Below are 26,571 nucleotides of genomic sequence, written 5' to 3'. Positions count from 1 at the left end.
TTCATTTTAAATAATATTTTGCTGAATATTGTATTCTAGGTTAAAAGGTTTTTGTTTCAACACTTTAAAAAACATATTCCATTGTCAGCTGGGCATGGTGGCTCACTCCTGTAATCCCAGCACTTTGGGTGGCCGAGGCAGGCGTATCACCTGAGGTCAGGAGTTTGAGACCAGTCTGGCCAACATGGGGAAACCCCATTTCTACTAAAAATACAAAAAAATTAGCTTGGCGTGGTGGTGCGCACCTGTAATCCCAGCTACTCAGGAGGCTGAGGCAGGAGAATCACTTGAACCCGGGAGGCAGAGGTTGCAGTGAGCCGAGATCATGCTATTGCACTATGGCTTGGGCAACAAGAGCAAAACTCCATCTCAAAAATAAATAAATAAATAAATAAATAAATAAATAAATAAATAAAGTTCCACTGTCTTCTAACCTCCATAGTTTCTAATGAAAGGGCCATAATAATTCAAATTGTCATTTTCCTATTTGTAATACATTGTTTTTATCTGACTGCTTTCAAGATTCTTATCTTTGATTTATGGTAGTTTATAGTAGTTTATAACATGACTAGGTATAGTTTTCTTAATAGTCACATTGTCTAGAGTTCAGTGAGCTTGCTGAATCTGAGTATTTACGCCTTTTACCAAATCTGGGTAGTTTTTAAGCACTGTTTCTTCAGCCCTATTTCCTCTCCTCTTTCTGTAATTCCAGTGAGATGTATATTATACTTTTTGATACATTCCCACAAGTCCGTGACACATTTTTCCTTTAAAAAATCTTTTTTTTCTGTTCCTCAGATTAGACAATTTATATTGATAAACCTAAGTTCACCAATTCCTCTTTCATTTCCATTCTGCAAAGAAGTCCACTCAGAAAATATTTTATTTAAAATATTGTAGTTTTCAGTACTAGAATTTACATTTGGCCCTTTTCAGTATTTTCTATTTCTCTGCTCATAGTTACTATCTTTTTATTAATTTAAATTGAATTTTCCTTTTACCTGCCATGCTTACTTATGAAAGCTGTTTTAAAATTCTTTTCTGGCAGTTCAACATATGAATCATTTCAAGATTGGTCTCTGTTATCTTTTTCCTTGTTCTTCATATGTCAAGATATTTTAGATTGTATTCTGGACATTCCAAATGTTTCAGAGACTGTATTCTGTTATATTTGTGGAACGGTGTTGATATTTTTGTTTTAGCAGAAAACAAACTTGATTAGATGAAGCTACAAACTCTATTTCATCTGTGATGGGTTGCAGCTCAGTTCAACGCTTTCAGTCTTAGCTTCAAGACGCTTTCAGTGTATCTCATGCATGTGGGGTTTGGTGATCAGTCAGAGATTTGGGCAGTGTTTATACATAGAATTTGGAGCTTGCCTTCTCTGCTACTTTCCTTTTTGAGATTCTCCCCCTCATCCCACAATAGCTGTGGATGACATGGCTTCTGTCCTCTGGTTCTTCAGCTCTGAAAGACTGTTTCTGCCAGTTTTAGTTGCCCTACACCATGATGTAACTGTACCCTGCCCTCAGGGTAAGGCCTTAAAAACAGGAAACTCACCCAGTACTTGTGCCTACTTCCAAGTGCCTACTCTCCAAAAGACCTCACTCTGACGTATCAGAGGCAGAATTCCTCAACACTTCACTTTTTAAAAAAAATAAATTCAGAAAGTTTAGATTTCCATAAAAGTTACAAAGATAATACAGAGATTCCCTATGGAGTTCTGATGCTGTTTAAGTTTAGAGTAATCTAATATTATTCTTTTATATTATCATGGCCCATTTGTCAAAACTAAGAAACTAATATTAGTACATTACTATCAACCTCTTGACTTTATTCAGATTTCACCATTTTTCCCATTAATGTCCTTTTTCTGTTCTAGAAGCTAATCTAGAATACCACATTATAATTATTATATCTCTTTAGTAACTGATCTATGACCATTTCTCAGTCTTTCTCTGATTTTGTTTTTTTTGACCTTGAGTATTTTAAGGAGTGCTGGTCAGGTATCCTGCATAATGTATCTCAATGTGTGTTTGTTCAATGATTTCTTCATGATTAGACTGGAGTTAAAGGTTTTTGGGAGGAAGATCACAAGGTTAATTGTTCTTCTCATCACAATATATCAAGGAGTACATTTTACCTACGTGACATCACTGGTGATATTAACCTTGATCATTTGGTTAAAGAACCATAGTTTGAATAATATAATATAGGTAAAACTTGTTTCCACATTTTCCCCTCTTCTTAAAAAAAAGAAGTTTCATGAAAATTCCTTGATTAAAAATGTCATGTAGTCATACCCTCACTTAAAATTACGTCCTTTCACCAATAACTCCAAGGAGATTAAGCAATAGGAAATGATAATATTTAGAGACATCTGTCATGGAAAAGATATGCTGAGAATGAAACAAACACTTTTTTTTTTCCAAACCAGTTCTTAAAATCTTGTGGTAGGCCAAATAGTGCATAATAGAATTTAATGACATGCCTATCTTTTAATAGAAGATTAACATAGTGGAAAATTTTAGTTGTCTGGCTTTAGGATGATGTCCTAGGAGTTTTGTGGTAGCAAGAAGAGAAGCAGAATAAAAAGCATCATGTGCATGGGATGAACACTAACTTTAAGTGTAAAACAAATACTGGAGAGGTTGGGACACAGTTATTCAAAATCACAGGTGTGACTGTGATTGTTCACTCTGAACTGGACAGTGCCAATTAAGCATGTTCATTAGAGGAGGACAAATATTCTGCATTCATACATTCTCCAACCCCATCCTGGCACAGGAATAAGTCTTGGGAAGCTCTGACTCCTTAAAATCATACCTTCGCTTTTCGTTGTCACATCTCTATAGACACCAACTGAAAACCTGCTACACAATTTAGGTAACCAGTATTTCATGACATTAATTTTATTTGTATAATAAAACACTATTTATTTAAAAATTCGGGAGTATAAACCACTTATCGAAACTTAATTGGACTATGCAATTTGCTTCAATGAAGGTCTTTTTCAGTGGTTTGAAAAGACTGATAAGACTTAAAAGCTCAATATGTAAAACAAATACCTACATATTAAGGAAAAGGATGTTGAAGAGGGGTTCCTAAAGACGGGACTACTCTATTCCCCTTCCATACTCCTGAAAGTTCCTGTTTTTTTTTTTTTCCACAAAAATAACAAGTTAAACCAAGGTAAATCATCCCAAGAGTTCCCAATATTTACCACTCATTTTCACATATTTTAATCAAAAGCCCATTGGGAGAAATATATGGCATATAAGTATTTTGGTTGGGTGTATGTGTCAACAGATGAGTTACTGACTTAATACACAATCAGAATAAAATACTTCCCTCTTAAAAATTAGATGAACAACATTTGATTAATTTTTTTTTAAATCTCAGTCCTAGAAATGATCAGAGTAGCTAACCTAGGTAAATAGAGGACAAGCTGTGATTCTTACCTGAAAGTGGCCACAAAGTTCACTGTGGGCCAGCCCAAAACAAAGGATTTCATGGCATTAGTGTTGCCTTCTCCCACTTCATCCACACAGCTTGCTGTCCACATATCAGTTAATTTAATTTTATTTTTTATCTTAAAGTTATTGTTATATCTAGAAAGATAAAAACCAAACAGAACCTTTTGTTATTTTGTTTCTTAAATTTTATGGGAGCTTCTCTGGAAGCCATCATCCTCAGCAAACACAGGTACAGAAAATCAACCACCACGTGTTCTCACTCATAAGTGAGAGTTGAAGAACACTGAGAACACATGGACACAGAGAGGGGAATAACACATACCCTGGCCTGTTGAGGGGTGGGGGATGAGGGGAGGGAACTTAGAGGACGGGTCAATAGGTGCAGCAAACCACCATGGCACACATATCCCTATGTAACAAACCTGCACATTCTGCACAAGTATCCTTTTATCTTTTAGAAGAAAAATAATTTATGGGGTACTTGTGATAGAAGGACCATTTTTCACTAATCATGGGCCAAGTGTCTTATTCAGTGTTTTTATCTTCAGTGCCTAGAAGAGTAAACTAAAACAGGGTTGGCTACTTTGGCCCAAGAAGATCTTTGAAACATTGGTGAAACAATTAGTCCTCACGCCTGCATTTATGGCAAGAAATAGCCATAAACTGGCCACCTTATTTTTCTGTATGTCGAGCACTGCATTAAAAACCTAATTTCAAATGTACTGCTGTTACAAAATATTAATTCGTTTATTATTTATAACTTGCTAATTTCCAAAACAATTTGGCTAAAAACAGAAAATACACAGGATTTATTAAAATGTTTATAAAATTTTCATTTTAAGAGAGATGCACTAAAAAATTCCTGTAGTTAATTAGAATAATTTATAATACATTTTCAATGAAGTGGTTACAAGATTTTCTAGGCTTTAGAAGCATAGGTTATTTTAAATTTCCTTTCTTAGATTTTGTTCAACCATTTCCCCTTATATTCTGGCTAAAAGTAAAATCTGCAGTCCCCAAAAGAACCTAAACCAAACTTGAAAAAAAAAAAGTAGGGTTGACACAATTAACATTCATCTCTGGGGACCCTGAAGGTGATCTATTTTAATTCAAATGAAATTGCTTTTAGACAATTTCCACCTAATCCCCATAGACTCCTGATATGGAAACCACCATATCTCTTGACCTAATTTACAGGTTTAACGCTAGCAGGGGCCTGAGACTTAAATAGAAGGCAATGAGAAGGATAAAGAGAATGCTCAGGAAAACATGGGTACCTCTTGGCATTCGGAATCATTTGTGTAAATACTAAAAGTTAAAATGAAATCAAAGGTAACTTATATGGAAGTATCCCTAAAATTCCTGATTCATGCATTAAAAAAAGTTAAAAATTTTCAGTGAAATTTGTAAGATGAAAAAGGATTTTGCAGGAACTGAAGGAAAATCTAGATTCAAAGCCTCATTTATGCTTCCCATAGAATTTAAGTGTAATAGAAAGTGTCTTGTGGCATTAAGGCTTCTTGCTATATTTCAATATTTTCCCCCCTATTGTTATGAATCTTTAGATTTTTAAAATAAAACAAACCCAATTACAGAGCAAATCTTATTTGTTGATGCCAACTGTTTGAGTAATATAAAACGAAAACTACACATCTTTTGAAAAAACAGGTATCTTTCCATATTTGTTTTCACGTATTTTGTGTTTTCTGATGCAAGTCTCTATCTTAGTAGATACTGCAGATATCATGTGGGAACATCCACATCCATTGACCTGGGAAAAAAGTCATCCCAAAGATCCTTTCCCTAGATCAATAAGGTGCTACATTATCCACCCCGATTTCCAAAACAAGCAACTGTCTAAAAGTATGAACAATGACTTCCATTCTCCTATAATAAAAATAACAGCTAATATTTATTGAGAACTTACCATATACCATTGTTGTAAATACTTTACACACATTATTTAGCTTGATCCTCAGGAATTTTATAGGTAAGGAAATGGAGTCGTAGAGAGGTTAACCTGCTAAAAGTCATACAGCTTAAGTAGCAGAGCTAGAATTTAAACTTGGACAGTGCTGATTCCTGAGCTTATTTATGCTCTTAACCACTAGACATCTATAAAAAGTCCTGGATATCGCTATTCCTAAAAAGCACCTGAAACCTGGGTGAAATTATATTTTCCATGAAGTTCTCTTCAGCTTTTCTATCTTTGGCTTTTTGTTTTTTTAATCTCTCCAGAGCTACAAGGCTTTCTGATGTGGCTATTATGGAGGCTGAGGAAGAAATCTCATGAACACTTATGAACATAAAGCTAAATAGACTACTTTGAAAATATTTAAAAGTAGTATTCCAATAAAGTTTTATATTAAAATAGACATTCTTGGGGTCATAGAATGGTTCTTCAGATTCCTCACTTTCCATTTCCAATAGTATTAGACTATAGAAATTTAAAAATGCTAATTTAATGTGAACTGGCTCCAATAGCATGACAATGACTATCTCCAATAGTATTACGAAGACAGGAATTAAAAGTATGAATCCAATAAGAACAGACTGAACAAAACCCCTAAAACAAATTCTTTTTTTTTTTTTTTTTTCCTTGAGACAGAGTTTCACTCTTGTCACCCAGGCTGGAGTGCATTGGCGTGATCTCGGCTCACTGCAACCACCACCCCTCAGGTTCAAGTGATTCTCATGCCTCAGCCTCCCAAGTAGCTGGGATTACAGGTGCCTGCCACCACGCCCGGCTACTTTTTATTTCATATTTTTAGTAGAGATGGGGTTTTGCCATGTTGGTCAGGCTGGTCTCGAACTCCTGACCTTAGGTCATCTGTCTGCCTCGGCCTCCCAAAGTGCTATGATTACAGGTGTGAGCCACTGCACCTGGCCAAATTCTTTATTTCGACAACATAGTCCCTTACTACAAATTTATTAAGCTGACAGATATACTTTGCTTTCCTATCCTTCTATCTTCATACTGGAAAAATTTCCAGTGAACTGATGAAATACACAGGATTCCAGGGAGATTTCTCCCCATTCTAAGATAGGGATGTCTTATCAAATATGTTTTGGGGTAGAGATCATTATATATTCCACAAATATCTGATGGTAATTCTATTAATAAATTTATTTCATCTTCTTCACCTAAAGAGAACTCATTACTATTTGCTTATTCTCATAAAATATGGTAATAGTGATGACTTATGAGCATGTGAGGTAAATACATTTATCCTTTCTGTAAATTCCATATGGGTGCTCAATGGCTATTATCAGAGAGAATAGTGAACTTCTTTCTAAATAATTTAATGTTTGTAAAACAGATCCTGTTTTTTTTTTAAAAAGAAAACTCATGATTTTATTGGAAAAGTAATCTATTTATCTTCCAAATGAATATCAAAAATGGTCCCCAAGTACCCACCTGGCTTTAATACTTTACTAATTTAGTATGGAAAAGAATTACCATAAACTCAAAACAATTTTCAGCAAATACTGTCAGCATCCAGTACAAAACAGATCAATATAATAATTCAGTCAATAGAAGGAAGCATTTAACACCCGCTTTATTGTTGTACTTACTAAAATTCACTGAACAAATATGTAGCAGTTGATTATTTATCCCACTCAAGTTTATTTCTCTAGGCCCAACCTAAGGACTGAAAGCAGTATCTAAAAGAAGCCTGAAGATGAGCTGATGTAGTATAGAACCTAAGGTCCCCTCCTTGTCTCCTATGGCTCAGTAAGAGACTTAATTGCTAACTTCAGATTATGTCAACAAATTGGGCCGGGCGCGGTGGCTCAAGCCTGTAATCCCAGCACTTTGGGAGGCCGAGACGGGCGGATCACGAGGTCAGGAGATCGAGACCACCCTGGCTAACACGGTGAAACCCCGTCTCTACTAAAAAATACAAAAAACTAGCCCGGCGAGGTGGCTGGCGCCTGTAGTCCCAGCTACTCGGGTGGCTGAGGCAGGAGAATGGCGTAAACCCGGGAGGCGGAGCTTGCAGTGAGCTGAGATCCGGCCACTGCGCTCCAGCCCCGGCGACAGAGCGAGAATCCGTCTCAAAAAACAAAAAAAAACAAAAAATAAAAAACAAATTAATTGATCCAGGGTAACACTCAATCTTTCATCCAAGGGTAAGAAATGACCTAAAATACTAAAATGCATAGGTTTGGAATTACAGGGACTATTTGCTTTTGGTTGTTATTTCATAAAAATTAAGTTCTTTCGTATTAAGAAGGATCTGTGAATATAACTAAATGTTTGCTGTGGAATGATCATGTAATCAATTTCCTGAAAAATGGTGGTCAAAATTTTTGCCAAGTGGCAGGATTTAATAATAATAATCTCAAATATGTATGTTCCATCTCAGGGGTTTTGGATTTATGCCAAAAAATAACTTAGATCACTCACACTTTTAAATATTCCCAATGGGTATAAAAAGTACTTAAAATAATCTTTCATAATTTGAACCTCTTAAATAACAGCATCTAAATCAATTGATAGACTTTTTTTCACTTCACAAAACATTAAAGTGGACACAGTTATCTCAAAACAGTGTATGGGAAAAGTGGTATAACCTTATGTGAGAAAGGGACAATCAAAATAAAAGTCAGCTACAGAAGCAGACGATGAGTACACATTTTGCCAATATATCTAAAACAGCAATATTCTAGTGGAAAAGAAATTGTCTTTCTATAAAATATTTTAGCAAAGCAAGGGTTCCATAAAAACAACTTATATGCTAACAGTATACAGAACAATAAATAACCTCAGATAAAAAAACAGAGGTCCTCTATTCTAATTATCATTGTAACTGCTAAGGGGGAAAATATCCGAAAAAGGTGAAGGGAAAATACATTCTTCCCTAAGAACTGAATGCATGCTAGAAGTAAATCGTCTTTAAGATCTTAAAGTTCAGAAAATTGGTTATTATAAAAAATTTCTGTTGTCTATTTATCTACCTCCAGGCTGAGCTATACAACTAATGAGTACCGTGTGCTAAAAAATATAGAAAGAGCCAGCCGTTGGAAGTAAGGCCTAGATTCAAACCCCAGCCCTGCCATTTCTTAGTATATAACAAACCTTCCTGAGCCTCAGTGTTCAATATCTGAAACAACTCTTATCTTGGAGGACTGTCAGGAAAATTAAACAAAATCTTTGTGATTCTCCTATTATAATACCTAGCATAGAGAACTCATCTAATAATTTTTAAATAAGAGAATAACTGTTTTTTGAAAATAATGACTTGTTCCGCTATTAAGAGTTTCCCAACTTAGAACTTCAAGTGGACCTAGTGCAAAGATGTGGCTGGAGAAACTTTTTCTTTCTCTTTATTCCTATAATACCATATCCACTCCAAAACTACATCTGTAGGCATTCCTTCTATCCAAATCACATTCTGAAACAGTTCTCATCATTATGCTTGCCTTTAATTTTAAAAAAAATGTATAAACAATTCACTAAGCATTCTATACCATCTCTTAATAAATGGGTATTCAGTTGGAGCCTTTTATTCATTCACGTGAAGAGGAACTCAAGCCTCTGGCCACAAGCTACTGAGGAACTAAGGCTAACAGCATCCACTTGAGTGAGCCTGGAAGTAGATTCTCCAGTTCCAGGCGAGCTCTGAAATGACTTTAACCCAAGCCAACAAGCTTGAGGGCCCTCATGAAGGCTCGTAAGCCAGAACCATCCAGTGAAACACTCTCAGACTCCTGACTCAGAGAAACTGCATGAGGCATTTATAGTTTTAAACTGTAATGTTTTTGGGTAATTTGTTAAATAGCAATAGATAATTAATATAGCCTACAAAGGTCCTTATAACCTAACCCTTGTCTACTTATCTAATCTTAATTCATCTTACTCTCCTTGGCTTGTTACGCTCCAGTTACACAGGCCTTCTTTTAACTCCTCCAAGGGCCAAGCTTTCCTCAACTACCTTTGCACCTGCTGTGCCCTCTCCCTGGAATGCTCATCCTCCCAATATCTGAATGGCTGATTGCTTTTCATCCTTCACTGAATTTTTCCCGACTACACCTACCTAACATATATGCCATCTTTTACTTCAGCCAGCACCCTATTTTCTTCATAGTACTAATCACAATTTGTCATTCCCCCTCACCCCATGCATAAGACTGTAAGCTCCCATATTAGAACATAAGCTCCCAAAAGAGCAGGGACCATACCCATCACATTCTTCATTGAATTTCCTACATTTATTCAGGACATGGCACAGAACAGGACCTAAATAAACACTTGTTGAAAAAATGAACAACCATTTTTTTTTTTTTGTAAAAAAGGGCAAAAAATCACTTTAGACATTACCTATAGTAACAGAGGCAAAACCTTCTTACAGTAAACATTGAGTAGAAAGGGTATCTTTGTTAGGAAAAGTGCAATTTTATAATGATAATCAGGAGTATACAGTATACGTACTTGATTTTGGCCACAACAAACAGATCATTGAATAGAAAAAGATGCCGCTCCTGCCTCTGGAGGCCTCTTTTGAGTTCTGCCCGGCCATCAATCAGCAGAGTCCTACTGGAGCACACAAATGATGACAGAAATGTGCACGTGTCAACACTAGCAGAAGGACTTTCCCTGTAACAGATCAAATGCCACAGATCAGTTAGTCAAATGATCATTTTATAGTTGGCCAAGAACTATAAAACTCTGTAATGTTTTTTAATACAATGGTATAGCATCCTAACTGGTCCTGAGTCTATTCTACACACAGTAGTCTTTAATATTTCAATATGAAAATTTTGAAACAAAGAAAAGTTGAAATAGTTTTATAATAAACACATGTATATGTATCTCAATCTAGATTCTACCATTAGTATTTTACTATACTTGCTTTATTGAATACCTATCCAACCATCCATTGAATAATTCATTTTATTTTTGGCATTTCAGTGTAAACTACATACAGGCAGTACATATCCCCCTGAATGCTTCAGCATACATACCATTAACTAGAGTTCAATTATTTATTTTGAATTTTTCTTTTGATATAAAATTTACACACAACAAGATGCACAAATCTTAGGTGTATATCCACTGACTTTTGACAAAAGTACTCATCTGTGTAATCTAAGCCTCTAACAAGATTTAGAAAATGATCATCACTCCAAATAATTCCCTCTTGCACCTTCTCAGATATTACATAAATTAACCACATATAGTCTCTATGGATTGGCTCCTGAGTTGTTTATTTCTTTACTGCAGGCTGAGACCTGTTAGTTCAAAACCTCATTAGTACCAAACTCAAATTTTTATATATCGAAGTATTTTAAAAATAGCCCAAACAATCAGATTTTTAGCCAGTAACAGCCTGCCTGCTTTGCACACTCCATCGAACTACACCCAGCACCTGCTGGCCATTGATAAGAGAGTGTCTGTGGTTATGAAACCCCCAAGTTGCTCCTGCCCTTTAGAGCTCTCTGACCTAGCCATTCCACACCACTGAGGAATGGACATGTTCTCTCCAGAAATATCTGCTCTGATTCCTTTCTCCCCTGAGCTCCTTCCCTTCTGGATGGTGGCCCCTTGTCATAAGCCTCTGGATAGTCTCATACTGTGATGAATTTACTCTCTCATGCAACCCTGTACAATAGTCATATTTTAAATCTTTGGTCATATCCCAAATACCTCAAACTATACCAGTCAATCCTTACTCGATCACCCCAGAGGTAACAACTATTCTGATTTTTTTTTTTTTCCCCATGGAGGACTGCCTATTCTAGAATTTTATACAAATTGAACCACAGTATCTATTCTTTTGTGTAAGGTATTACTTCCTCATCATGTTTTTGGAATTCATTCATGTTATTACATTTATCATTAACTCATTCCTTTATCTCACTTAGGTATTCAATGTATAAAATATACCAGAGTTTATTCTTGTATTGTTGTACACTTGGGCTGTTTCCAGTTTTTAGCTATCAAGAATAAAATGGCTATTATACATTGGTACTAGTCTTTTTGTATCTATGTTTTCACTTCTCCTGGGTAAATACCTCAGGGTGGAATTGTTAGGTCACAGAGTAGGTATATGTTTAATTTTAGAAAAACTACCAGTTTTCCATAACGATGGTACCATTTTACATTCCCAGCAACACTGTAAAAGAGTTCCAGTTGCTCCATGACCTTGCTAACACTTGGTGTTGTCAGTCTTCTGAATTTGGCCAGTTTAGTGGATGTATAGTGGCCTTTAATTAGGATTTTTTTTTTCTTAGTTTGAGACAGAGTCTCACTCTGTCACCCAGGCTGGAGTGCAATGGCGTGATCTCCGGTCACTGAAACCTCCACCTCCTGGGTTCAAGCAATTCTCCTGCCTCAGCCTCCTAAGTAGCTGGGATTACAGGCATGCATCACCATGGCCCAGCTAATTTTTGTATTTTTACTAGAGATGGGGTTTTGCCATATTGGCCGTGCTGGTCTTGAACTCCTGACCTCTGGTGATACGCCTGCCTTAGACTCCCAAAGTGCGAGGATTACAGGTTGAGCCACCGCACCCAGTCTTTAATTAGGATTTTAATTTGCATTTCTCTGCTAATTTCTTTCACGTTCTTACTGGCCATTTGCATTATCTTCATTGGTGAACTGTCTTCAAGTTTTTTGCTCATTTAAAACAATTTGGGTTATATGTTATTACATACATACTATCTATTGAGTTGTAGGAACTTTTTAATGTATTGGATCCTAAATTCCAGTCCTTTGTCAGGTTATGTGTTTTGGAAAGTATTTTTTCCTAGTCTGTTGCTTGCCTGTAAACTTTCTTAACAATGTTTCTGACAGAAAGTTTTAAATTTTGACAAAGCTTATCAAATTTTTTCATATGGTGTTTACTTTCTGTGACCTTTCTAGGAAACTTTCACCTATCCCCCACTCATCAAGATATTCTCCAATGCATTCTATTAAAATATGTATGATTTTTAGTTTTTACATTTAAGTCTATGATCCATCTCAAATTAATTTTGCTTAATAAGGAAGAAGGCCAGGTTCATTTTTTTCTATACAAATACTTCATTTTCCTAGCACTATTTACACCAAAGACTTGGTGCTTACTCATATGTAAAGTAAGTTAGTTTGACTAGGACTATAGATCTTTAAATTCCCTTCCTCAATGGATTGCTTTGGCACCTTTGTAAAATTACATGACTATAAAGCATAGGTCTATTTCCAGGCTCTCTATTCTGCTGCACTGATTTATTGATTCTTATGCTATAACCACACTGTCTTATTGTTCTAAGTTAATAGTGAATCATAAAATTACATAGTGTTAAGTCCATCAACTTTTTCTTTTTTGAGACTGTTTTAGACAATCTAGGTCTTTTGCATTTCTGTATATTTTTTGACTCACCATTTTTTCACTTTATGATGGTGTGAAACTGATAGTCATTCAGTAGAAACTGTACTTCAGATTTTGAATTTTACTCTTTTCCTGTGCTAGGTTAGGTGTATTAAATGCATTTTCTACTCATGATATTCTCAACTTATGATAGATTTATTCTGACAAAACCAATTGTAAGTTGAGAGCATCTGCACATTTTAGAGATTAACGAAAATGAAGAACAAAGGAGGGAAAGCCTATAGTGGCTGGGAAAGAAGAGATGACCTCAATTTCAAATGTACTGAGTCTGAAATTATCAGTGGGCTAGGTGGTATGGCAAAATCAGGTAGGCATGCAGCACTTGGAAGAGATGTCAGAAGCAGAGATGTCATACAAAGACAGGTGCATAAATAACTCTTTGTAATGGCTAGAACTGCCAAGGCAAGGAGCACAAAATAAGAAAAAAGGCAGAAACATATCCCTGAGAAAAGATGTACGTTGCAGAGATGAAGGGAAGAGAACCTATGAACAAAGATGGAGACTGGTGAATGAAGTAGCAGAAAAATAATAAAAAGTAGTGGTGGTCACGAGTGCTGAAACTGACAGAAGGGATAACAAGCTGAGGTCTGAAAAGGTGTCTGGGGGTAAAAAGTCATCAGTTGGTCATTAAGACCACTGAGGAAACAGTTCCAGGAGAATGGTGTGGGCAGAACTCAAATGTCTGGAATTTGAGGAGTAAAAGGATGAGAAGTGAGGAATTAAGGGCAAAAACTCTTGTTTTTTTAGCAGCTGAACACTAGAATGTGACTTTAAGGATTCTAAAGTGGGTACAGCTGCTGAGGAAGGAAAGGTAAGAGATAAACAATCAGCCCTGAAGGTAGGAATTACTATTCTTCATTTTACAGATTTGAAGCTATTTAGGGTAGCCAAAATATACAGCTACTAAGGTGATTTATAAGTATGGTTTCACATACTTTAAAAAATTCTATGTAGTCTTTCAAATGGGCAAACACTGCACTGACTCAGCTTCCTCCTCCAGCCATGGTGATTGAGTTCAGTGGTTTAGGATTTAATGACTTGGGTGGAGTGCTAATCCAAGTCTTCTTGCTAAGTAGTGTGATATGGCAAAGTTACCTGGTTGGCTTAGTTTCCTATATGTAAAGTAAGTTAGTTGGACTAGGACTAGAAGATCTTTAAATTTCATTTATAATTTACATAGGGGACTAATTAAACATGTATCCAAAAGGTGGAATTAAGATTATTGATGAGAGGGAAATGGATAATGGATATGATTCGCTATGTCTGTGAGAACACTCCAATCTTAAAATATAGTTTATAAATATGTAGCTAAGCATATTTGAGAGTCACTTCAGGGAAACAATCCAAAGTTGAACTAAATTAAAAGCCATGCAAAAGTTATAATAATGACAATGAGAACAGTTTTTTTTTTTTTTTTTAATTAGTCTAATTAAATGAGGAGCTCAAAGAACAAGTATTTGTCAGGGTCTCCAACAACCCATAAGGTGTAAGAGGCCATGACTTCTCAGCTCAATTATCAGGTCCACGTGGCAGCTATAAAAAAGGAGAATTATGGCTTATCTATGTTTCTTGGGTTTGAATAGTATGGGTCACGGTGTCTGATCTCCCCTGGGTATACTAAAAGGCTGAGGCCCATACACTATCCTAATAACTCTGAATTAATCCCCAGTGGTCAGCCATCCCTTTCTTTATTACATTCTCATTGTGTGGACTCCTGATCAGCATCATCATCATCAACCAGGAACATGTTTTAAAAATGCAAATTCTCAGGCCTTCCTCAGGTTTATTGAATCAGGAACTCTGGAGGGCTGGTTCAGCATCCTGCAGTTTAACAGGCCAGTCAGGTGATTCTAACGCACATTGAAGTTTGATTCTGACGCACATTAGATCAACTCTCTATCATGAGTCTACAAAGCATTCTAACATTGTAAAATTCTACAATAGTGTATTCCAAGTAAGTATAAGTAGTTTATAGTTCTACTTCAGCTAAGTTGAACTTTTGAGAGTTATTCCATCATTTCCTATGATTTCTCAGCTATAGCTGCCCCTTCCAGGAAGTGAAGTCTACTATGCTCACGAATTGCTAATTAACCACATATTATGCATAACTTAAATACATATAGGTGAATGACAAGGCAAGTAAATAAATCAAAGTCCTGCGAAAGAAAAGGGAAAAGGAGTTTCTATGCTTGATATTATAGGTTGGAATTAAGCAGAGAACAAAGAAAAGGCCTACATTCGCCATCACAGAAAAAAAAAAATCCTTTCTCAAGTTCTTTTGGGGAGTGGAAGAAGGGTATAATGGAATCTTTTAGTACGTGTGATTTTCAAATGTATAGAAAACAAAATAAAGCTTTCCCTTGTTGAAACCGAGTAAGGACAAAGCTACTAAGCAATGAATGGATGAAAGAATGGCTAAAATAATATTTTGCTGAGCTTTCATTTTTTAATTGCATAACAACAAAACTTTGCAAGAGGAAAAATCATCTTCTGCATTTTGGTTTAGGTATCCAACAAATAACTGCTTCTTGATTATAAGAAGCCATCAGATTGCAGTATGGCTTAAACTAGGGGACCTTCAAACTATTACTCAAAGGGTCTGATGATAGTTTAAGTTTTGTGGGCCATACGCTCTCTGTCAAAACTATTCAATTCTGCCCTTGTATTGCAAAATCAATCATATACATAAATGAACAGGTGTGGCTGTGCTCTAATAAAACTTTATTTACAAAAATAGGCAACCTGTCTGGGTTATGGTTTGCGGATCCCTGGTTTAAACAATACTTCCAAAACATTTAAATGTTTATAAATAAAGGCTAATCTGAAGTAATTGGAAAATTATTATTTTGCGTGGGGTTGGCCTAGGCCAAAGATTAATTAAGTTATTTTAAAAAATAGTTTAAATTTTAAAGCAATCCCAAAGGATTTTCATACACAATAACTCATTTTCCTCTTCATGATACTGCTTTCAAATAAGTGGACTGGTGCTGGTGTCAGGGAGAATTCACAATAAAATTAAACGATTTTCTTTTTCTGTGTGCATCTATCAGGCTGTCATTTTAAAAACCTATATGTAAGTGTGGCAAGAGATGCCTGAAGACTTTAGTAAACTAAGTATTGGTCAAAAAATTCATGCTGTACACTAGAATAAAAGTAAACATCTCAGCACTCACATAATTTAAAAGGAAAAAATTTTCATGAAAGGAAACAAAAACACAACTTTTGTGTGTTTTAATACAATATTAAAGTCTCCTACTTAAAAATATATTTCTCAATTTTATGACTCTGAAGTATTTATTTTTATTCTGAGTGAAGTGTAGATGTGTTTATTTTACTCTTTTAGAGTTGGAAGTGGGGAAGGGTAAGACTAGAAACTTCTATTTAGCCTTTTAATATAGCCTAATTAGGACTTACAAGCTCTTATAATTAACAGAGCTCTAAAATAATCTAACAAATACAAGCAGAGTCTAGGAATTCACCTGTTGCCTGCTTTTTATGTATTAACATTCCATTTTCAAATGGGTTTGTGAAATCATTTCTGAAAAGCAAAACAAGTTTTAGAAACTTAATTATTTTCACTAAAACTAGAAAACAGCTTTCACAAAACCTGACCACAGTAACATACCAGTATTCACAACTAAAGTTCATTCTAAAAATGAGTCCACTTTCAGCTAAAGTTTCAGAGGCAGTGTTGCTTAATCATAAATTATAAAGAAAATAAAATTCAGAATACTTGGAAATGCCTATGTTTATTAGTAATCAATTAGAGATTATGATAAAAAGTACTAGATAGGATCTGGATAACTTTAAAGCCTGGTAAAATAATTAGCACATGGTCACTGATAGATAATTGTTGAATAACTAAATAAAATTTACCTTCCAAAATTTACCCATTTCTCAACGCCCATTCCAAATGTCAATTCTTTCATGACTTTTTATCAACTGAATCCTTGCTTGGCATCTCTTATATGACATCTAGCACCTATATTCTGCTTTATATATCATAAATATTCTCGTTCAACATTTATTGTGCATGCAATTACCATATAATAAATTATTTGTAATAGTGATAAGCGTTTTCTTCTCTGGGTACCTGCCATGTGCCAGGCATAGGAGCTAGATTGGGTCCTTGGCCTCCAGGAGTTATCAATCTGATAGGTAAGTCAGACAAGTAACATGATGATAAACAAGGGATGTAAGTGCAATAAAAGAAATGCAGAGTGCAGGAGCATAAAAAAGCAAAAACAGGAGACCCTATCTCAGACTGCATTGGCTAGGAAAATTCCTTGGAGGAACCAAAGTCTAAAGGATAAACAGAGAGACCAACAAAGGCTGAAGGGCACTTTAAGAAGGAAGAGCGTGTCAAATATGCACCTTGTGCTTCAGTAACTGGCAAATTCAGAACGGCAGGGGTTATAAAGGCTTGAGAAAGAGTAGCAGCAGATGACAAAGTGGTATAGTCATCGGGGTTTCTCCTATCATGTAAGGGGCTTAGATTTTATCTGGAAGTGCTAAAGGATTATGAGCAGGACATTGCATTTTGTAATACAGGTTGAGCATCCCTAATCTGAAAATCCAAAATCCAAAATGCTCCAGAATCCTAAAATTTTTGAGCACCACTATGACACCACAAGTTCAAATTCCACACTTGGCCTCAAGTATACAAATTTTGTTTCATGAACAAAATTAAGAAAATTGCATTCAGGCTATGTATATAAAGTGTATATGAAATACAAATAAATTATGTATTTATACTTGGGTCCCATCCCCTAGATATCTCATTATCTACACGCAAATATTCAAAATTTAAAAAACTGAAATTCAAAATAAAAAACACTGAAATTCAAAATACTTCTGGTCCCTAGCATTTTGTAACAGGGATACTCAACCTGTACATTGAAGAATACACAGGAAGGCAACTTAGAGGGAGTGAGACCATTAGGAAGTTACGGCAGTAATCTTAGGTAAGAGATGTAGCACACCCAAGTTGGCAGTGAGAAAGGGATAGGAAAGACAAGAGAAAACATAAAAGATAGAGACTGTTAAAATTAATACATTGATTTACTGGGGGTGGGGTGAGCTGGAGATGAAATTGACCAAGAAAAAGAACATAACCTTACTGTTCAGACTTTATTTCCTTATTTTTAATTTTTCATCAAACAAATAACTGAGCATCTATATGTACTGTCTAGACACTGCTATATTAATATATGGAGTAAATAAGCTTGATTTTTTTTCTCTACTCTTGTGGAACTAGTTTAGCTGCTTGGCTCAGTTTCTAGCAGAGGTTGGAAACCACAGCCCACACTCATATTTTATTTCACACCCCCACAATAAGAGTTTTAAAAAACATTTGATTTTGAATGCCCAGTTAGCCACATTCCCTCTCTGTTACTTTACTCTGTCTATTGAACCCCCGAGTTCTCTGGAAGCATTAGTCTATCGTTCTTACGATAGTGTGCTTTTCTTTTTTAAACAAAACAAAAAACTAGTATAAAAAACACATGTAAAATGTTGCATTGTGAACATTTAAAAATGCATAATTCAGTGGCATTTAGCACATTGACAGTGTTGTAAAACCATTATCACTATTTAGTTCCTGAATATTTTCATTACCCCTAAAGAAAAACCATATAGGTTTTTCTACAAGCAGTCTATAAGCAGTCTATAAGCTTTTCTATAAGCAGTCATTCCCCATTCCCTGTAGTCCCTGGCAACTACTAACATCTTTCTGTCTCTACGGACTTGCCTATTTCGGGTAGTTCACATCATGCAATAGCTATCCTTTCATATATCGTTTCTTCCCATTAGTATAATGTATTCAAGATCTGTTCATGTTGTAGCATGTATTAGCACTTCGTTCCTTTTTGTTGCTGAATAATATTCCGTTGAATGGCTATAGCACATTTGTTTATCCATTCATCAACTGATGGACATTTGGGTTGTTTCCACCTCTTAGCTATTATTGTGAATAGTGCTAAGAATTCATGTACGTATTGTTTTTGAATATCTGTTTCCAGTTCTTTTGAGTACATACCCAGGAGTGGAACTGCTAGATCATATGGTAATTCTATGTTTAACTTATTGAGGAACTGCCAAACTGTTTCCCACCATGGTTACACCAGTTTACATTACCACCAGCAATGCATAAGGATCCTAGTGTTACTTTAGACTCTTCCTCTTTTGCTTCCCACATAAAGTCACTTGTTATGTTTTGAGAATATTCTAATTAAAAATAAAATTTCTTGACTCTGGATCCGCATAACCTATAGTTTATAATAAACTCCTAACTTGATTCTCTAATTTTTCCCTCTCTCTTTTCTCCAATCCATACTACTAGCCTCTCTCAAATTAATCTTCTGAATGCATAGTACCAATGATCATAGCATAGACACTGTCTAAAGGGTAACCCCAGCTCATTAGCTTACCAAGTTCTAGCATCTGTTTTACCCTACCTGGTTCTGACATGTAGGTTAGAACTTTCTATATTGCCTGTGTAATGGGTAACTCTGCAGAGTGTTAGGGAATAAATCAGTCCAGATATCATTTGGAACAAAAAGACTACTGAAATGAAGCTACAAACACCACTGTCAACATCAAAACTCTATCTTATTCAGCAATGAAATCCTATTATTTATTTATGACTATATTGGACACCTAGAACTAAAAGTATATTATATGGAAATCTAATCTATGGCAATTATCTGTCTTAATGAGATCAAACATGAGAAAGTACTCTTACATTCTATCATCTTGATAAAATCACATTGAAATTACCAAAAAAACCCCCACATAGTGATGATAACAATGTGATTGTATGTAATATATACTATAACTTCAATGATTAAATAATAAATCATGTAGCTCATAGTCTGAATTATGACTTGTATTATGAGAACAGAGCCTAGTGATAATAGTAATACCAGCATCAAAATGAATGAAGACAGGATAAGGGCTTGGTAAGATAGGTGGACAAATGGCTAGATAAACAGAGTGAGCAAGGGCTTAAAAGCAAGAAATATATAAAGGAGCACTTTTAAATTATCAAGATGCTGACGGAAGCATATGTGATACAATGAGATAAATATATCAACAATGATACTAATATTTAAAGACCAAGGAAAACATAAACATTAAGTAAGTGAAGACAGAATAGAAAGATGGAAGGAGAGAGTGAAGGTCAGAGAAGGACACTAATACACAGAGTTACACTAATAGAGTGAGATCCATACACAAAGTTATTATTTCCAAAGAAGAGAATAATTACATAACTTCCTCCTAACCTTGACACAGAAGTTGTTTAACAACATCTATTAGGAATTCACTTAGTACAAGGCACTTGATAAAACATTATCAAGAAAGAAAGGAACAAGATTTTATGAGCATTGTCTCTAAAGACTTTAAAAGGAAACAATTTATATATGAACTATATATATTGATGCAAGACCACTAATCAAGAAAAACTAGAGTATTTGAACTTCAAAGAGCCTAGTGAAAATGGCAACCTTTTAAGAATAGTTCTGCTGCATTACATTTTCTTCGCCCCCACCCTCAGAGGCTACAGTGAGCTATTACAACGCCACCACATTTCAGCCTGGGCAATGGAGCAAGACCCTATCTCAAAACAAAAAGCGAAACAAAACGAAACAAAAACAACACAAAGCCTTCATTATGAAAGAATGAGAAGAATGAGTAGAAACAGATCCCAACTAAGCACTGGAGAAACTTCCAAACCAATTTAGTCATCTTTGTGTGTGGCCTGCTGACATAAAAATACTACCTCTCTTCATTATCCACTAAGTAAAATTTGTTTGGGTACTCATTTTGAATTCAAGCTACTCAAAGAAATTTATATGTGTAATGATTACACTGTATGTGGTTCCGTTAGTTTGTTTACGGATTCAACAATGAACAAGGTCACCAATATGCTTACTGGGAACTCCAACAGTTTGAGTTTTCTTGAGATAATAATTACGTAATGGTACACTTAAAGGAACGAAAGAATTAAACCTGATTAATAATAATTCTATATATAATTTCTGGATCTTCTAAAGTTAAAAAAAACCACTGATTTTGCATCCTGAAACTTTACTGATATTGTTGACCAGTTCTAAGAGCCTTTTGGCGAGTCTTTGGGGTTTTCTAGGTAGAGAATCATATCATGGGTGAAGAGAGATAGTTTGATGTCTTTTTATATTTGGATGTCTTTTATTTCTTTCTCTTGCCTGACTGCTCTGGCTAGCACGTCCAGTACTATGTGGAATAAAAGTGGGGAGAGTGGGCATTCTTGTCTTGTTCCGGTTCTCAAAGAGAATGGATCCAGCATTTGTGCATTCAGTATGATGTTGGCTGTGGGTCTGTTATAGACAGCTCTTATTATTTGAGGTATATTCCTTTGATACCTAGCTTGTTGAGGATTCTTATTAGGAAGGGATGTTGGATTTTGTTGAAAGTTTTTCCTGTGTTTATTGAGGTAGTCACATGGTTTCTGTTTTTAATTGTTTATGTGGTGAATCATGTTTATTGATTTGTGTATGCTGAACCAACCTTGCATCCCAGGAATAAAGTCTACTTGATTGTGGTGAATTAACTTTTTGATTTGCTGTTGGATTTGGTTTGGTAGTATTTTGTTGAGGATTTTGTGTCTATGTTCCTCAGGGATATTGGCCTGCAGTTTTCTTTATTCATTGTTGCTTTGCCAAATTTTGGTATCAAGATAATGCTGGCTTTGTAGAATGAGTTAGGGAGACCCTCTTCCTCGACTTTTTAGAATAGTTTCAGTAGAACTGGTACAAACTCTTCTTTGTATGTCTGGTAGAATTTGGCTGTGAATCCATCTGGTCCAGGGCTTCTTTTGGTTGGTAGGCTTTCCATTACTGCTTCAATTTCAGAACTCATTGGTCTGTTCAGGGTTTCGATTTCTTCCTGGTTCAATCTTGAGAGGCTGTGTATTTCCAGGAATTTATCTATCTCTTCTAGATTTTTTAATTTGTGTGCACAGAGGTGTAATAGTCTCAAGATCTTTTGTATTTCTGTGAGATTGGTTGTAACATCGCCTTTGTCATTTCTGACTGTACTTATTTGGATCTTCTTTTTCTTTGTTATTCTACCTAGCAGTCTCTCAATCTTGTTTATGCTTTCAAAAAATTAACTTCTGGTTTCACTGCTCTTTTGTATAGATTTTTATGTTTTGATTTCATCCATTTCTGCTCTGACTTTATTTTCTTCTGTTAGCTTTGGGGTTGCTTTGTTCTTGTTTTTCTAGTTCCTCTAGATGTGACGTTAGATTGTCAATTTGAGCTCTTCCTTCTTGATGTGGGTGTTTAGTATGATAATCTTTCCTCTTAACACTGCTTCAGCTGCATTCCAAAGACGCTGGTATGCTGTGCCTCTGTTTTCATTAATTTCAAATACTTTTTTTGATTTCTGCCTTAATTTTATTGTTTAACCAAAAGTCATTCAGGAGCAACTTGTTTAATTTCAATGTAATTATGTAGTTTTGAGAAATCTTCTTGATATTGATTTCTATTTTTATTGCATTGTGGTCTAAGAGTATGCTTTGCATGATTTTTTTTAGTTGATTGAGATTTGCTTTATGGTGAACATGTGATCCATCTTAGATAATGTTCCATGTGCAGATGGGAAGAATCTTCTGTGGTTGCTGGGTGGAGTATTCTGTGGGTGTCTATTAGGTCTAATGGGTCAAGTATCAAGTTTAAATTTGGAATTTCTTAGTTTTGTGCCTCGATGATCTAACACTGTCAGTGGGGCACTGAAGTCTCCCACTATTACTGTGTGGCTATCTAAGTCTTTTCATAGGTCTAAAAGAACTTGTTTTATGAATCTGGGTGCTCTAATGTTGGGTGTGTGTAGACTTAAAATAGTTAAGTTTTCTTAGTGAATTGAACGCTTTATCATTACAGCATTTCTGTACAACAACAATGACCAAGCTGAGAGATAAATCAAGAATGCCATTCATTTACAACAGCCACAAACAGAACACAATACCTAAGAATACAGTTAACCAAGGAGGTGAGAGATCTCTACAAGGAGAACTACACTGCTGAAAGACATCTAAGATGACACAAATAAATGGAAAAACATTCCATGCTCATGAATTGGAAGAATTAATATCATTAAAATGACCACACTGCCCAAAGCAATCTACGGATTCAATGCAATTCCTATCAAACTGCCAATGTCAATTTTCACAAAATTAGAAAAAAACTATTCCAAAATTCAAATGAAAGAAGAAAAGGCCCCAAATAGTCAAAGCAATCCTAAGTAATAAGATCAAAGCTGGAGGCATCACATTACCTGACTTCAAACTATACTACAAGGTCACAATAACCAAAACAGCATGGTACTGGCACAAAAACAGATACAGAGACCAATGGAGCAGAATAGAGAGCTCAGAAATAAAGCTGCACACCTACAACCATCTGATCTTTGACACAGTCAATAAAAAAAAAAAAAAACAAGAGGGAAAGATGCCCTATTCAACAAATGGTGCTGGGATAGCTGGCTATCCATACAAAGAAGAATAAAACTGGACCCGTATCTATCTCCCTATAAAAAAATTAACTCAAGATGGATGAAATACTTAAATGTAGGACTATAAAAATCCTGGAAGAAAACCTAGGAAATACCCTTCTCAATATCGGCCTTGGCAAGAAATTTATGTTTAAGACCTCAAAAGTAATTATAGTAAAAACAAAAACTGACAAGTGGGACCTAATTAACTAAAGAGCTTCTGCATGGCAAGAGAAATGATCAAAGGAGTAAACAGACAATCTAAAGGGTGAAAGGAAATATTCACAAACTATGCATCTGACAAAGGTTTAATATCCAGAATCTATAAGAAACAAATCAACAAGCAAAATCGAAATCAAATAACCCCATTAAAAATTTTGTGAGCAAAGGACATGAACAGATACCTCTCTCTCTCTCTCTTTTTTTTTTTTTTTGAGGCACAGTCTTGCTCTATCACCCAGGCTGGAGTGAAGTGGTGCAATCATGACTCACTGCAACCTCCGCCTCCCGGGTTCAAGTGATTCTCATGCCTTAGCCTTCTAAGTAGCTGGGATTACAGGCGTGAGCCACCATGCCTGGCTAATTTTTGTATTTTTAGTAGAGACGGGGTTTCACCACGTTGGCCAGGCTGATCTTGAACTCCTGGCATCAAGTCATCTGCCCGCCTCGGCCTCCCAATCTGCTGGGATTACAGGCATAAACCACTGGGCCCAGCTGAACAGACACTTCCCAAAAGAAGACATATAAGTGGCCCACAGACATATTTTTTAAATGCTTATCACTACTTGTCAGACATGCAAATCAAAACCACAGTGAGATACTATCTGACAGTACCAGTCAGAATGGCTTCTGTTAAAAAGTCAAAAAGCAACAGATATTGGTGAGGCTGCAGAGAAAAGGCAACACTTATACACTGTTGGTGGAAATGTCAACTAATTCAGCTACTGTGGAGAGCAGTTTGGAGATTTCTCAAAGAACTAAGAGTTGAACTATCATTCAACTCAGCAATCACATTACTCGGCATATACCCAAAGGAAAAGAAATCATTCTACCGAAAAGACACAGGTACCTGTATGTTCACTGCAGCACTATTCACAATAGCAAAGACAGAATCAGCCCAGGTGCTCATCAATGGTGGAAAAAGAAAATGTGGTACATATTCACTATAGAATACTATGCAGCCATAAAAAATGAAATTATGTCCTTTGCAGTAGTATGGATGCAGCTGGAGGCCATTATCCTAAGCGAACTAACACAGAAACTGAAAACTAAATACTCCACGTTCTTACTTACAAGTGGGAGCTAAACACTGTGTACACATGGACATAATTATGGGAACAATGGACACTGGGGACTATTAGAAGGAGGAGAGAGGTAGCGGGCCAAGGGCTGAGAAACTGCCTATTGGGTACTATGCTCACTACCAGGTGATGGATTCATTCATACTCCAAACCTCGGCATCATGCCATATACCTTTATAACAAACCTGCACATGTACCTCCTGATTTAAAAATAAAAGTTGAAAAAAAAATCACCAATAACTCCTATTTAGGAAATGTATAAATATTGTATTATACATACACATTACAAAGTCCTCAAGGCAGTATACTCTAGGCAGTGACTTACCTACTACCTTCTGCTCACTTATGCCAAAATGTCAATATTCAGGTTGATACACAAACGAGCTGATGCAATTAACTGATTCATAACTAAAAGAAAAGAGCTGGCTTTGAAAGGAAACTTTTAAGTACTATCCTGCTAAATATTAACACCTACATTTCTTGATCTTTCTCCTCTCTAAGCACATAAACTATATGAAATCTTTAAAAAAAAAAAATCTCTGTGTCCCTGGTATATGAGCAGTATCTGACTCATAATGGGTGTTATAATTATTTGTTGACTAATATACGTATAGGCTACAATGTGCTACTTAGCACTTAATTATACATGTTTCATGTTTTCTACTTATATCTATATGCCATGTTTTCCCAACTGGATGGTAAGCTCCTAGTGGGCACTTTAATTACAGTATGTATCAAGGTAGGATGCAAATCTTATTTCTGAACCCCTGTTCCTAGAACTGTGCCTAATACAGAGGATTCAAATGTTGCAGAATGAATAGCTAAACAAAACAGCATCCTTAGTTCCTTCTTTAACTACGAAAGTAGAGAAATCCTAAAGCCACTTTGATCTGAATCTGTAGTGCTACAAATAATCTTTTTTTAATTGGAGTAGAGTGGGGATGGGAAAGCGAGGTTTTTCTTTCTTTTAGCTGGTAATCACCACAGTTCCAGTAACACAGTGGAGTAACTAACTCTCTTGAGTGGAGGCAGACTTATCTGCTTATCTGCTCCCATTCTCTACCTTTATGACTGTAGTCTCACCTCTACATCCACACCACTCTATTGCTGGAATTATTTTCCACTAGTGCTTCTAAATAAAAACAAAGGAAGAGGGGAGAATTCAGGAAAGATGAAGGCTTCATGCAATTTAGTTCATAGCAGCAGGGATTTTTTTCAAGTGATCAAAGCATTCTAAAAAGTGAGAAAAAGTCAAAAGCTATTTGAAATAACTTTAGCCAACTGTCTCTCTTGCCCATGCTAACAGACTCTAATTCAGACTTGCCCCTCTCAAAACTTCTCAGAACTTCTGGGATGCAGCTAAAGCAGTGTTAAGAGGGAAATTTATAGCACTAAATGCCCACATCAAAAAGCTAGAAAGATATCCTCACATCACATCTCTTGGAACTAGAGAATCTAGAGCAAATAAACCCCAAAGTTAGCAAAAACAAGAAATAACTAAGATCAGAGTGGAACTGAAGAAGGTAGATACACGAAAAACCCTTCAAAACAACAACAAATCCAGGAGCTTTTTTTTTTTTTAAAATTAATGAAATATTACTAGACTGCTAGCTAGACTAATATAGAAGAAAAGACAGAAGAATCGGATACAATAAAAAAAAGATAAATGGGATATCACCACTGACCCCACAGAAATATAAACAACCATTAAAGAAAATGATAAACACCTCTATGCAAATAAACTAGAAAATCTAGAAGAAATGGATAAGTTCCTGAACACATACACCCTCCCAAGACTGAACTAGGAAGAAGCTGAATCCCTGAATGGACCAATAACAAGTTCTGTAATTGAGGCAGTAACAAACAGCCTACCAACCAAAAAAAAAA

The 26,571-nt window shown here is 35.7% G+C and overlaps 1 protein-coding gene across 1 annotated transcript in view; it reads right to left on the bottom strand.

Moving 5' to 3' along the window:
• The window catches only part of ARHGAP20 (Rho GTPase activating protein 20), a 131,448-nt gene that overhangs the window by 47,863 nt on the left and 57,014 nt on the right, over nucleotides 1-26,571 (bottom strand). Inside the window, 2 exon segments of the mRNA XM_017883268.1 lie at nucleotides 3,462-3,611; nucleotides 9,913-10,077. Coding sequence (XP_017738757.1) covers nucleotides 3,462-3,611; nucleotides 9,913-10,077 — 315 coding nt within the window.

The sequence above is a fragment of the Rhinopithecus bieti genome, unplaced genomic scaffold, assembly GCF_001698545.2.
Source record: "Rhinopithecus bieti isolate Rb0 unplaced genomic scaffold, ASM169854v2 scaffold_11964, whole genome shotgun sequence".
Lineage (NCBI taxonomy): Eukaryota > Metazoa > Chordata > Mammalia > Primates > Cercopithecidae > Rhinopithecus > Rhinopithecus bieti.
Note: the sequence above shows the minus strand (reverse complement) of the source record. Positions and strands in the feature narration are given on the sequence as shown.